At 39.5% G+C, this 14,662-nt stretch overlaps 1 protein-coding gene across 6 annotated transcripts in view; it reads left to right on the top strand.

The window, feature by feature from the left end:
* The window catches only part of FAT3 (FAT atypical cadherin 3), a 655,772-nt gene that overhangs the window by 453,417 nt on the left and 187,693 nt on the right, over positions 1 to 14,662 (top strand). For 5 of the 6 annotated variants that reach the window (XM_077113295.1, XM_077113294.1, XM_077113296.1 and 2 more), the window contains exon 4: positions 7,251 to 7,312. In XM_077113295.1, coding sequence (XP_076969410.1) covers positions 7,251 to 7,312 — 62 coding nt within the window. Of the gene's footprint in view, positions 1 to 7,250; positions 7,313 to 12,660; positions 13,273 to 14,662 lie in introns of those variants that run through there. The other variant, XM_077113299.1, reaches the window with a different exon arrangement.

Genomic DNA, 14,662 nt, shown 5'->3' with positions numbered 1-14,662 from the left:
GCTTCCAACTTTATCAGGATAATAGACAATGTCTAGAAATTAGGAAAACACTAGCATTTATTCAAAGATTGGAGGAGAACATACAGATAACTTTAATTTCCATGCATTGGAACCACTATGGCAACTCTGTATTGAACAATGGGGAGACCTCTCCAAGACAGCATCCATGTCACCCTCATTCAAACAGGTTTTGCTTGGCACCTCTAGTGGGCCAGATTCTGTGTTAACCTAGAAACGCAAGAGGAGTAAGATCTATTTGCCATCCTTTTGCTTGGATCCCCTTAGAGAAGACTGACTCTATCAAAGAATTATAGCAGAATATTGGGTGCTATAATAATAGTACCTATATATTCAACAAATCTGATAGGCTCTATTAGTGAATTACACAGTCTCTACCTTCCTTATACAAGTGATCTAGAGGGGGATCCAGACAGTGGATGAGTTAGGCTCAATCTGCTAGAGAAGGAAAAGTCATAGAAGGCTTCACCAAGAAGGTGATAACTGAACTATCTGCAAGGACAGTGAGGGTTATAACAAGTAGCTTTGCACAGGGAGAGAGAAATGGCAAGCAGAGCAAATAGGATATGAAAAGCAGAGAGTGGATACTAATTGTGTCTCACAAGGTTGATAATCACAGTTGTGTTTTTAATACTAGGCCTAGCTTCCAACAGTATTGGAGAATTATGCTGAAACAGTGAAGACATTCACTGTTTAAGTAGTAACTTTAAGAAAATGTGAATGTCATGGCAGTAGATTACACAGCTGCAAACCAGGACACCCATAGGAATTAAAATCAGGGAAAAGCTATCCTCCTTACAAGTATCACTTCTCTGTCCATAACTACTTTAGAAGATTTTGAGTTCTCTTTTGAATAGGTAGCCACACTTTTGTGCTCAGGCTATTTCTTACAAGGGTCGTAAGATTCCCTTGTTACCACCACAACAAAAAATATCTTAACGCATCCATTTTAAAAGTAATTGCATATTTCTAGCCATATGCTCTCCTACCTCCCCTTTAAGTCCCAACTGTCCTAGGCTATAACACAGTTATTATAAATGAAGATGCAGTATTGGTAAATTTGAATAATTTCTCTGGTTTGTGAGTAATGGCTCACTGCATTCCTTTCTGACTGTAAAAACAGACAAGGCTATTGAAAAACTATAGCTTATACAAAGAATACACCTTTAGAAGCAAAGACGTTTTGCCCCTCCTTGGTTTAATGGTCCTTGGCTTGATAGCAAGGCTGATTTTCATTTAAATAAGTAAAATATAACTTTAATCAATAATGTTCTGTTCTTTGTTTCTGTGTTCCAGATTCCCCATGGACAAACCTAATAGCTCCTTTCACCCCGACTCCTCTTTATGCCTGATTACTAAGCAAGTTCATTCATTCATTCTTTCAACAAGTATTTTTAAGTATCTCTCTTCTCCCCAAAACAAGACTTCTTAAATTCTGTAAGGCAAAGTTCATGACTTCCTACTGATTTTAACAGTTTTATTGATGTATAATTTATATACAATGAAGTTAACCCAGTTGAATGTAGAATTCAATGATTTTTACTATACTGACAGAATTGTGCAACCATCACCATAACCTCTAATTTTAGAACAGTTTCAGCACCCCAAAAAGAAACCTGTACCTATTAGCGATCACTCCCCACCTCCTTTGATTTCATACTTATTTTACTTTTGTCTTGCATCTTTTCCTACCTTTTCCCTTCCGTCTGTGAAAACGAAGGTGGTAGAAGCCCAGAGAAGTAAAACCCGCAGAGTTTTTCTTGCCTTTCCTCCAGGAACAGAAACTGCCCATCTTTCTCACAGCTCATGGTTCACATTGTGTATGTTGTTTCATACACAACAGTATTAGCTGATAAATATGTGAAAAGCACATCCTGGTAAAGGTATGCTGATGGAAAGGGAGCCACGCTGCTCTCCCCATAAACTTGTGCCTTGTGAAAATAAGTACATTTCCTAAAGAATTCCGCTGACAGCCCATCAGGAGAGGAAGCTGACTTCCTCACTGTGCACAGGCACAGTGCAATGGGCTGTGGCTGAATGGCCCTAGGGAAGAGAACCTGAAGTGACACAAGAGTTCTCAGGGGAGCAAAGGGCAAAGGGGCTCCTGGTCTTTTGTCCCTGGAAGAGCAGCAGAGGGGCAGTCTGCAGTCATTTCACTCATTTGTAGCCTCAGTATAGCAAGTATTTCTCACTTTCATTGGGTTTTGTTCATTGGGTTTTGTAACAGAGAATGCCCCACTTACCAGGTGGTGAGACTCCCAGTCTCTTGCAAGGACACTACTTAGTTCTCACCTGGGTAGAACCTTCGTGACATGTGACCTTTTTGGATAGAATGGCCTGAAAATGAAGGCATCAGATTCCAGTCTTAGATGCCCCCGGCAATGACCGCACAGACTCTTAGTCAATATGAATTAGAGAACTGTGCTCCCTTCATTTTTCATTTATCACCTCTGCCCACCAATCCACTCTCATGTTTGTCGCCTATTTTCCCCACCCCAAACACACACACTGAGCCACAGTACTCAGTGGTCTGACCCAGCAGCTAGAGCAATTCAATATGTTTCATTTTTGGATATGGTTGGGAAGAAAAATTAATGTCAATTAAAAATCATAAAAGATTCAGCAAACCATAAAAGTGGGTTGAGGCTTTCTCTTAGAGTCACAGGGCCATCTAAAGCCTCATATCTGGGTCTTATAAGGATACAAATGGCCCAGAATCCTTCTACACACTCAGGTACCCTCCTCACACCCAAAACAATGCCCTCCTAAACAAATGCGTTCCAACTCTTTATCAGATCTGAAGAGTAGAATATAAATTATCTAGCTCTTCCATAGCAGCTCTCACTGACTATTAATAAAGTTCCTATTCTATGTTCTAGGCCTTGGGCTAGGGTAGGCACCATGGTTTCAGAATCATAAGGCAGGCTCTTCTCATGAACTCTGTCGCTGTGTCTAGAGGGGAAATACAGACAGGCGAGCAAAGGATTATATTAGAGGCAATAAGAATAATGATGATGGAGTCCACCTTTTGTGTCAGGCATTTCAAATGGGCACCTCACCCAGTTAGAAAGGGTTTAGGGAAGGCCACCTAAGTTAAATCTTGAAGAATCTGGGTATGGGGGGCTGGGGGCACATTCCAGAGATAATTCATGGAGAGGCAGATTATTTGGAATGGGAGCTTAAACTTCCTTCCCTTGGGGAGGGTAGAGAGATAAGGGTAGAGGACAAGGAAAATAGCAACGCAGAGTGGAGTTTTATTCTGCAATCTGTGTCAAACATTATAGGCTAGTCTTGGTTTTCTCTAAACCCCATCACTTCATGATGGAAGCACGAAGTCATGCATTCTCCAGCAGATCCTGGTGAAATGCATTTTACATATTTCACATAACATATTTTAGGGAATGAGATTTTCATGTGATTTTCCTCTGTTCTTTCCTTCTCGATCAGAGTATAGTGTAAGAACAACCCAACCCTTACACTCTTCAGAGACACTTTGAAATCATGAAATGTAAATTTGACCTTCAAATTACCATTTGACAGTAATAATAATAAAACCATAAAAACCTGCAAAAGACAAATTGATGTAATAAGCTGGAAGGCCTTGAAGGTTTTGTCTTCTCCTTCCTTTTTCTTCGTCTTTATACTCAAAGGGGTGGTTCATTTATGAGAAACACTATTTGAAGAAAAGATAGAGATTTTCCATGTGGAATTTATTTCTGTGTAAAAGATTTAACACATAAAACAAATGACAAAATTACAGTATGGGATCTTCAGTGTGTAAGATCTATTAAATTTGAAATAATTATGTATACAAGTAGTTATTACAGAAATAATCATCTTTGTCAAGTACAATAAAAATTATATAAGCATATAAAAGTTAAATAAGAAAGTGCTGTTTCATAGCCTGAATCTAATCAGCATCAACAACCCATTAATTGTTCATGAACTCTAAAATAATTAATGAGTTTCTTAGGGTAAAATTTCAGTTATATGCAAATGAAACATTGAAACTCCACATTATCCGAAAAATAATGGTTCTTTAGTGAGTTTTTAGTTCCTCAATGTGATTAAAATACCTCAGCTGTGCTAAATAGAAATGAAACAAAGTTTTTAAGTTTTCTTTGCAAGTTTTATTTTTTCCCAAGAATAAATTCTGAGACCATCTAATTAGTGGGGATTGGAGAGTTACTGGTCCCAATTACTTTTTTTTTTTTGAGGTGTCTACAGTATACTGTTGAAAGAAAAAAAGCAAAATACAGAACAGATGTATGTCATGACCCTCTTTATGTAAATGCAAAAACTTCCTAAAATTTATATATACACAGGATGAAAAGGTCAAGCAAGTCTAATATAATTAACATTGCTTGGAAGTGGGAAGTGCAAAGGAAGACACTTCTCCTTTTTTACACTTTGGCATTTGCTTTTTTTTTTTAGTTTTAAATAAATGTGCATTTTTAAAAACTTTTTTATTGTATAATATAACATATATACAAAGCAAGAAAATAAAAAAGCAATAGTTTTCAAAGCACTCTTCAACAAGTAGTTACAGGACAGATTCCAGATTTTGTCATGGGCTACCATATGATCCTCTAGATTTTTCCTTCTAGCTGCTCCAAAATATAGGAAGCTAGAAGGCAAATATATTCCTTTTATCATCACAATGGACTTTTTTTTTCTTTTTTTGGTGAAAAATAACATATATACAAAAAAGCAATAAATTTCAAAGCACAGCACCACAATTAGTTGTAGAACATGTTTCAGAGTTTAGCATGGGTTACAATTATAGGTTTTTACTTCTAGCTGCCTAAGATACTGGAGACTAAAAGAGATATCAATTTAACGATTCAGCAATCATATTCATTTATTAAATCCTATCTTCTCTGCATAACTCCACCATCACCTCTGATCTTTTATCCCTCTCTTTAGGGGTATTTGTGCTATGGCCATTCTAACTTTTTCATGTTGGAAGGTGTTGTCAATAATATAGGGTAGGAAAATGGAACTATCTGGCAGGGCCCTCTAGGATTCAGGACTTATCTGGACCAGGGACCCATTTGAAAGTTGTAGGTTTCTGGAAAGTTACTCTAGTGCATGGAACCCTTGAGGAATCTTATATATTGCCCAAGGTGTTCTTTAGGATTGGCTAGAATGGTCCTGGCTGGGGTTTGGCAGGTTATGATAGGTAGCAAGGTCTAACTGAAGTTTGCTTCTTGCTTAAGAGCACCCTCCAGAGTAGTCTCTCAATTCTGTTTGAACTGTCTCTGCCACTGATACTTTATTTGTTACAGTTCTTTTCCCCCTTTTGGTCAGGATGGAATTGTTGATCCCATGGTGCCAGGGCTAGACTTATCCCTGATAGTCATCTCCCACACCGCCAGGGAGACTTTCACACCTGGATGTCATGTCCCATGTAGTGGGGAGGGCACTGATTTCACTTTCAGAGTTGGGCTTAGAGAGAGTGAGGCCACATCTGAGCAACAAAAGAGGTCCTCCAGAAGTAACTCCTAGGCATACCTATAGGTGGGCTAAGCTTCTCCACTACCTAAGTAAGCTTCACAAGAGTAAGCTTCAAGATCAAGGGCATGGCCTATTAATTTGGGTGTCCCTAAAGTTTAACACAGTATCAGGGGATTTCCTAATGGTAAAGTTTAATAGTTCCATATTTTTTCTCCCATCCCTTGAGGGACTTTGCCAATACTTTTTGATTATTTGCTTAATATGCTCTAGGAAGTATCCAGGTAAGCTATACAGGATTAAAGGACCTCTTTCTTATTCTGGGCTCCCTGTGTTACAGTTGTTCAAATGAGCTATATAGATAGGTTGAATTAGATTATGTGCTACAGAAAATTTAGGTTCCAGACCAAATAAACCTTTCTTCCTTTGGTCTCAAAGACTATGTGTGGTTCTAAAATTGGGCAATCATTTTGCCTAACCAAATGTCCCACATGTTTATTCATATCATTGCTTGCCTCATGGCTTCTTTCCTTTTTGTAGCAACACAACATTTGATGATATGAATACACTGTCGTCTGCCAATCTACTTCTCGGTCAGTGCTTCTTTTTGCCACCTACATTCATCAGACATCATGTATAGTGCCCAAAGTCCACAGTCCATCAGCACTCTCAATTTTAAATAGTTTCATTGTTCCCAAGAGAAGGATAACCAATAAACACACCCTCACCAAATAGGACATCTAAATCTCCTCTTAAGCCTTGTCCCTCCTCCCATTATTTACCTCTGCCATTGCTGTGGTTGTGCTGATATTTTCTGTTTAAACATGTCCCACAGCAGGCAATAGCAGTTTTCCCCTGTACCCTGGACTTAAGCATTCTTTTACATGAATCATACTTTTGAAGTGGTTCTTGCAAGAACTAATTCATATTTCTAGTGTTAATCAGTGGAACACATAGGTCTATATAATCCCTTTCAATCTTGCTCATCTTCAATATGGTAACATTACTTATAGACCCACTAGAGAACCACCTTCACTTCTGTCTACTCCCTTACATTAGAATTCAACCTCATTAGCTAACTGTTCACCCATCTCTAGCTTCTACATGTCTCTTAGTCCCCTATATTCTTTATTATAAGCCTCTGATTTCATCTTTACCATGGTCATAAAACTGAAATTATACAGTATCTGTTCTTTTATGTCTGGCTTATTTCACTCAGATTATGTCCTCAAGGCTCATCCATCTTGTCATGTGCTTCAGGACGTCATTTCGTCTTACTGCTGCGTAATATTCTATCATATTTGTATACCACATTTTGTTAATCCACTTGTCTGTTGATGGGCATTTGGTTTCCATCTTTTGGCGAGTGTGAATAATGCTGCTGTGAACATCATTGTGCAAATGTCTGTGTCATTGCCTTCAGCTTTTCTGGGTATATACCAAGTAGTGTTATTGCTGGGTCATAGGGCAATTCTATGTTTAGTTTCCTAAGGAACCTCCAAACCGTCTTCCGTAGTGGCTGCACCATTATACATTCCCACCAGCAGTGCATAAGTGTCCCAATTTCTCCACATCCTCTTCAACATTTATAGTTTCCTGTTTGTTTAATAGCAGTCATTCTTATAGGTGTAAGGTGGTATCTCATTATAGTCTTGATCTCCATTTCCCTTATAGTCAGCCCCACTAGTTTTGCTTTTCCTTACCTGGACTTGTTTCCCACACTCAGTAAGCTACTTGTCCCAGATATTTACAATTCAAATATTCTCATTTCTACACAGGTCTGATTACAACAACTTCGAGGAAATTGGATCGAGAACAGCAGGCAGAACATTTTCTGGAGGTAAGTGCCTAGAGGAAAGCAACATTCATTAAAATTGACTTTCACTAAACTTCTTTAACCTTCAACATAAACTAGAACTTTAATATATGTGTATAGTGGGTTTCAAGCTGAACATATTTCTTTTGGGCTAATTGGCTCTGAATTTGGAGATTCCTGGTATACTCCTTCAGAATGTCCTGTGGTGTGCTGAGCAGGAATCACAGAGAAGGCTTTGCTTTTCACTGAAAACAGGCAGATTCATCAACATTTCTGCCTTGATTTCAGGCCCCTTTGTCAATAACTGGAAAGGTTCAAGAGCAGAGCCCCGTAAGCCACTGCGGCCTCAGATATAAAAAGAGAAAGAACAAAAGTGTTACAGATAAAATGAAGTATATCATTTGTGAAGAAGAGCACTGCTCTGTTCTATTTCACTGCTTGTGAGAGGATTGAGGAAGAGAAGGCTGCTAGTTGATTCACTGCCTGAGATGGCTATTTGTGAAACCATAAAATGTACTCCTATAATTCATTAAGACAGACATGGTGGCAGTATAAACTATTTCTGGAGGAAAAAAGGTAAAGAGTAAGGCATAGGATGAGAAAATAGATATGAAAGAGCTTTGTGGAACATTCTTTGTGTATATATCAAATATCTTTATTTGGAAGCCTGAAGCCTAGTAGCATGTATGACATTGGAATTTGAGTGTGATAGTCTGACATGGAACAGGAGGCAATGCTTAGAACTTAGGGCTTTGTCAAGATTTTATAATGTGTCCAGGCTTCTAAAATGATGTTAGTCACTGAGAAACATTTACATCCACAGCCCCTCCTGGCAAACACACAGACACACACCCCTCAACCCTTGTGATAGAATTGTTTTCAGTGGGAATTCTCCTTTAAATCAGTCCACCCATAATGATTATTTTTAAAATGCTGGACAAGAGTTTGGCACACCTCTGTCATGGAGCTGCCCTGCCATAATTAATTTGAATCCTTGGATGATTCTGTTTAATTGCTCTGTACCTTATTTCCCCGACGGTGAAATGTGGCAAATAATTACTACTCCATATACCTTGAAGGATCATTATTAGGATCAGACCTTTTATTTTATATCAAAGTACTCTTAAAATTCTTAAAACATTACACCTAATAAAGAATTATTCTTATTATTATCATGCAGTACTATGATTATCCTTTTAAAACATTGCTATAATCTCATAAAGGTGAAAGATTCAAAAAAAATTATAGACTTTTTTTTTCAAAAGCATGCTGATGAAAAAAAAAGGAAAAAAAACATGCTGATGGGCCACAGGACCTACCTGGTCCAGAACTAGAGTAAATTTGCCAGAATAATCACATTTTAGATTAAATTAATGACCTCCTTCCCTTTCCAAAAGAAAGCCCAGGTCTCCTGGAGAGGCTGTGTGTTTGAACCCATTGCTTCTAGCTGGGATATTTGACTGAGGTCCCTGTCTGCCTGGTCCCTCTCAAAATGTGTGTGACAGGATGGTGCTGTGTAACAGAGGGCGTGTAACAGGATGCATCTGGGGGGGAAAAGCAACAAGAGCGCATTCGGGCATTTGAATTAATTTCCCCAAAGAATCCTTAGTTGCTTTCCACCCTTTACGGACTTGTATAAATACTGACCAGGTATTTTGGTATATCAGACTAATACACATTGGGATCTAGAACTGCATTTCTCATATTTCATATAATCTGTCTAGGAAGGTAGTGTAACATAACAGTTAACAGCCTCATAGGATGGTTGGGATATTAAAAAACAAAATATATATAAAACTTCCTGCCCAATATCTGGCACAAAGTAGGTGCTCATAAAGTATAGTTATTAATATTGTGGTTTTACTTATTATAATATGGTGCCATAACACACCTGAACCCTCTTAATGATTCAGCTTCATCTGCTCCAGCCTGAATAGTAGATCAAGGCAACAAATATGCAGGAGGAGCCTTGGTGAATGACCAATGGACTCAGCCCATGCTTCAGGGACTGCCCTAGATGCTGAGGATACACAGCAAATTCAAAGAGTGGGAAGACGGATGATAAACACATAAGTGCTATAACTTCAGATATAAGTACAAACAGCCACTAAAGGAAGGTTCTAGGATAGTGCCTGAAAGTCAGGCATGATAGGGAATGTTCGATAGATTGGGAGGAGGGCCTCTTTGAGCAGGTAACAGGTGTGTTGAGACATGATTCTAGTATTGCCATGTGGAAGAAACAGAATCCAGGTGAGTGTGATTAAGGGTGTGATTGCGGGAGGGGGGTAAGAGGATGGAAATTAAATTGGAAAAGCAAAGAGAAGTGGATTGAGGTAAGAATTCTGAATTTTGCCCTGAATGCAGTGGCCATTAAGCATGGGGGTGATATGATATGATTCTCCTTGTAAAAGATCTCGGGGTGCGCGTCTAGGCAGAGGTGACTGCGGCAGCCCAAGAGTGGCAGCAGGAGACCATGTGGTAGGCTTCTAGCGGGATCCAGGTGAGAGACTATGGTGGTTTAGGAGAGGGTAAGGGCAGTGAGGAAAGAAGGGAATGGTCTAACACAAATCCCTGATGATACTGGGTAACAAGCAGCAAATGGCTTTTCTGAAGTTCTCTGAATGGAGATCTTAAAAACTAGGTCATCTGGATCATACCAACTTGCCCTCGAGCGAGTGCATGCTCCTTTGGTAGAGGCTCCTGCTAAGGTTTTCAAAAACCAGTTGCATCTCAGTTTCCCTCTCTCCCTCCCTCTCTTTTCTCTCCCTCTCTCCCTCCCTCCCTCCCTCTCTCTCTCTCTCTCTCTCTCTCTCTCCCTCTCTCTCTCTTCTCTCTTACACGCTGACACTCTTGTTCTCAGTCTTTAAATTGTTCAATTCTTGGCTGCATTGTTTTTTTTTTTCTATATGCCATTGTGACAGTTTGAATGATGTTCATTTCTTTTTTTTTTTCTGAATGGATCGTGGAGGGAATATTGCTTTATTTCAGCCCTGCAAAATATGAATAAAATATCATCATTGGAAATGAAGGGTAGAGTTCTCTGTTGTACACAAATTTTTCTAACAGCTGATATATTTTGTGAGTTGTAAGTGCTGGGTGTGGGTAATTAACCTCCTGGGGAGTCTTTAATTGCCAAGATAACCCAATGCTCCTATTAAACTCATGTTAACCTTTTGGCTCTGTTTCATGTCTCTCACCCCAATAAAATAAAAGTAACTCTTCCTGAAAGGACCCATTTAGCAGCTGACCTGGCAGGTACACTTCTGAATAGATAACCAGGAAGGCATTAATGATTTGTTTGTGGTTTGCTGTCCCTTTGATAGAAGCCACTTTAATTGTATACCACTGTGGTCTGCCTAGACATTGATTTAAGATATCTAGTTTGTCTGTGTATGGGCTGTAAGGGTTTTTGAGTCTGTAGAGCATTTCCCTTAAATCCATGACTGAAGAGGAAGGTTGTCAAATATCAGAATCCAAATGACTTGCTAAGGAAATAAGCAGAAAAGAACTGTGGATAAATTCACAAGTGCAGCTTATACTTCTTTGGTGAATTCTAAGTGTTAATTCATGCCTGATTTGGAAGTCTTTTATGTGAGAATGCAGCTTGTTCTTCTCTCTCTGCCATAAAATGAAAAAAAAATCTTAGCTCACAGATTCAAAGTCCTATACATTCCTTGATAGCCAACAAAGATTCCAGTGGGCAGTAGAAGGCAAATTCTAGCAAATAGACTCAGAGAGTTGATAATGGAAGTGGTCACTAAAGAATGGGTTTACTTTTAAGCTTTGCAGATGTGACTTTAGCCCTGATGATCTCGTTATCATAGAGGTAGCTGAGAAGTAAAATAAGGGAATAAATGCATTCATTCTTTCTTACATTATAATCAGCTATATAGATTGTTTTCTCACCTACTAGATTTAAGCTCCTTGTGAGCTTGAAAGGTGATATATCAAGAGACTAAATGGAGGTAGTATAGGGAAAATTCGAGCAGACCTGAGATCATATGTTCTTTCCGATCACAAGAGCTCAAACAGGCTGTTGAATCTCTTGGGGCCGTATCTTCCTCAATAGTAAATGGGAATAGCAGTTCCTGTCACAGGATTGGTATACAGATAAATGAAATGGTGGAGTGAAAGTGCTCAGGACACTGTCTTTTGGACAGAAAGTGGTCTGTGAATGGTGGTGGATGTTGTCAGCACAGACTGTCTTACTCATCTCTGCATTCAGAGCATCTATTTCAATTCCTGGGAAACAGGAGACATTCAATAAATATCATGTGAATGAATGCTTAGGTTAAGAGACTTTTATTTCACCCCTAGTGAGACCATGAAAGGGGAGTTATTAGCTCACGGGAAAGAGTATGGTTGGAGACAGAAAGAAGGGATACTCCCCCTCTTTCCAGCAGCATGGGCTTTGTTAAATGAGCTCTAATCTGCCATTCCTTATCTATAAAGCAAGATGGTAATAACATCTATCCCACAGAATAACTACACAGAGGGCCTGACACATATAATTACTAAACTGTTGTTTGTCCCCTCCTTCCTTCCCCTTGCCCTCAATAACAAGTTGTCTGTTTCCTTTCTTTTCTGTAGCGTCTCCAGTAGTTTGAATAGCTTATAGCGGTTCAGTTATTCGTAGAGTCTTATATCTATGTATATAATCCTCCTAGCTTAATTATGTGTGACTCTTTATCCTTCTTTATAAAAGAGTATTACTTTCCTCCCTTTTGATCTGGAAATACTTCTCTGTTCAGGGCTGGATAGTTTTGATACAAGTCTCCCAAAGAGAACAGAGGAGGTATTTTATTTGCAAACAAAATATGACAAGGCCCAGTAGCCAGTATAAAAACAATGGATGAGAAATTATGTTGTGTCTGTGTGCATATAAATGTATATAGTTCAGAGAATTGGGTGAGATTTTATAGTGAAGTCATTATAAATAACATAACACACTATAGAGGCATATGCTAGATCTATACGAATATGTATTATTTAGCATTTGTCCCTTTAACATACCCATCCACCTTCCTCTGTACCATACAAATCATGTGACTTTTTTGTTTTCTGTCTGAAATTCTTGTCCCTTTTTATAGTTTTATTTTCCAAGGGAAAGAAATACTGCTCTTCAGTGGGTTTTTATAACATTTCCTCTTGCCTTAGGATGCAAATAGGTTTCTTCAGCGAGTGCACGTCCTTAATGTTTTCTTATTTTGGTAAGCATCTGCTTTTAAAATGATGATAATTTTTGGTAGAGAAAAATCATGGGCCCATTTCAGCCCATTAAGCAGTTCGTATTTTCATAATTTAACTCTAAGAGAAGTAGAAGTTTGTTTCATTAGTCTCCTTTTTCTGTCACCCTCAAAAAAACTCTGCAGGAAACATCAGTAGGCCCTCAAAAGAGATGGAAGTATACCCGTGCATAGAAGCAGAATCCTGTAGCAGACATTGGCCTCAGAAGGAAAATGGTTCACAGCTTCTGTTTTTTAGAGTTCGCAGAAGAGTACCTTGCAGGATTATGCCCTTGTGCATGGCTGCTGACCTCCTTCCACCCTCTCCTTTCACCAACACTCCTTCTCAGGCCTTCTTGTTGTATCAACTTTCATAAAGTAATGGAGACTCATTCTTTCTGTCTTTTTCTTCCCTCCTTAAAAAAGGCACCGAGATTCTATTATTGAAGTTGGTGTGTTTTTCCCACTGGGTGGTTCTTTTATTTGCCTTTCAAACTAAGGTCTATTAGAGTGCTAAACTCTCGTGGTTACATAATGAGCTTCTTTGGTTACAAGCTGTCTTGGCATCAAGGGATTTTTTTTCCTTTCCTATTATTCAAACTACCTCTCTCCCATTTTATAGCTGCAGAAACTAGACCTACCAAAAGGAAGAGATAGATCCAAGGTTACAAAAACACTTCATAGTAGAGTGTCCAGTACAAGTCTTTCTCTCTTTATACAATAGACATCCATCCACACATTGAAATATGGCAAATTGAACCATCTTTTTCCCAGTGTCATTTTGTAATCACAGATTAGCCACGTGTCAGGTCAGCTTACTCTCAAGGATCAGCATCTCCTAGTACATATCTGAAAAGAGGAGGTTTTCTCTTACTCGTACTCTTTGGTTGCCCATCCCACCCCACCCCCACCCTCTGCCCCAGCTGCTCTTCAGCACCTACTTCTCTGCCCCTTTGCTGCTGGCGCGGCCTTGGATAGGAACTTACAGGGCTGCTGGCCTTGAGCTCCAGAACACAGCTACTGGAGAGATTACTTGCACATCTGTGGTCAGCATGGACTCCAGCGGAGAGGTAGCTGTAGAGCAGACCAGGCATCACTAGCTGGCCTGTCCTTGTCCCTTTATTCTCACAGCACTGCCTCACCAGGCTATACAGATATATCAGACTTTACTAAGGGACTGGAAACTGCTAGAATTATAGTGTAAGAAGACAAAACCTCCATCAAAATATGTTTATAAGTCTCCCCCAAATTAAAATTCTCAGAAGGCTCCTCATCAGCACACATTGGTGCCTGCCTGCGCCCCTCCCCTCACGTCCCTGCCTTCTGAGTGTCTCCTTTCTCCGCTCTCCTCTGTCAGTCTTTCCAGAAATCCTTGCCTTACCTGCAGGGATTGTGCTTGCATAGAACAGCCCCCTCCCTAACAGCAGACTTTTCTAAATCAGTGTCATTCTTAGTCCCAGGAGGGTCTCAGCAGACAAGTCAGGGGTGGCCTTTGGTATTCCAGGTCCAGTTAAACGGGGAGGAATTGACGTTGGCAGCCACAGCAGTGCAGCGATGAGGGCATGGTGGCAGCCATGGGGTATGTGTGTATGGGTTGTGAGGAAGGGTTGACATTCCAGATCCTGCAGAATAGTCCAGGCTGGTGCTTAAGGACAGTCTTTTTTGAGATTGTCACAGCATTGTGAATTGTATATTTTCCACTTTATTTCCCAAACTGACCGAAGAGTAAATACTGAATCAGTCATACACAAACAAATTTTCAGAGCAAGCATAATTCTGAGAGGTAATGTATTCAAGACAGATTGTAAGATGTCCTTGGTATAGGCAGGTAGCTCAGAGGAGTGAGTGTGGAAGGGGAGGTGAATGGGAAAATGGGGAGAGCATGGTGGGTCTCAGCGGCCCCTTCCGGGGCCAGGAATATAAGCAGCCAACCTGGTATCATCACAAAGTCTTATTTTCCCAACAAAATGGATGTCAGATTTACATGCCAAATCTCTGTATTATTAAATATTGACAATTGCTTCTTTTTTAACACTGTGTAAGCCAGTGAGCAGTAAATATGGACCCTGTTTTCATAACCTTTGATGTAAGCAAAGATTTCTTTCATAATGACCTGCTCATAATTTGCAATTCTCTCACAATGGGGTAA

The sequence above is a fragment of the Tamandua tetradactyla genome, chromosome 8 (assembly GCF_023851605.1).
Source record: "Tamandua tetradactyla isolate mTamTet1 chromosome 8, mTamTet1.pri, whole genome shotgun sequence".
NCBI lineage: Eukaryota > Metazoa > Chordata > Mammalia > Pilosa > Myrmecophagidae > Tamandua > Tamandua tetradactyla.
Note: the sequence above shows the minus strand (reverse complement) of the source record. Positions and strands in the feature narration are given on the sequence as shown.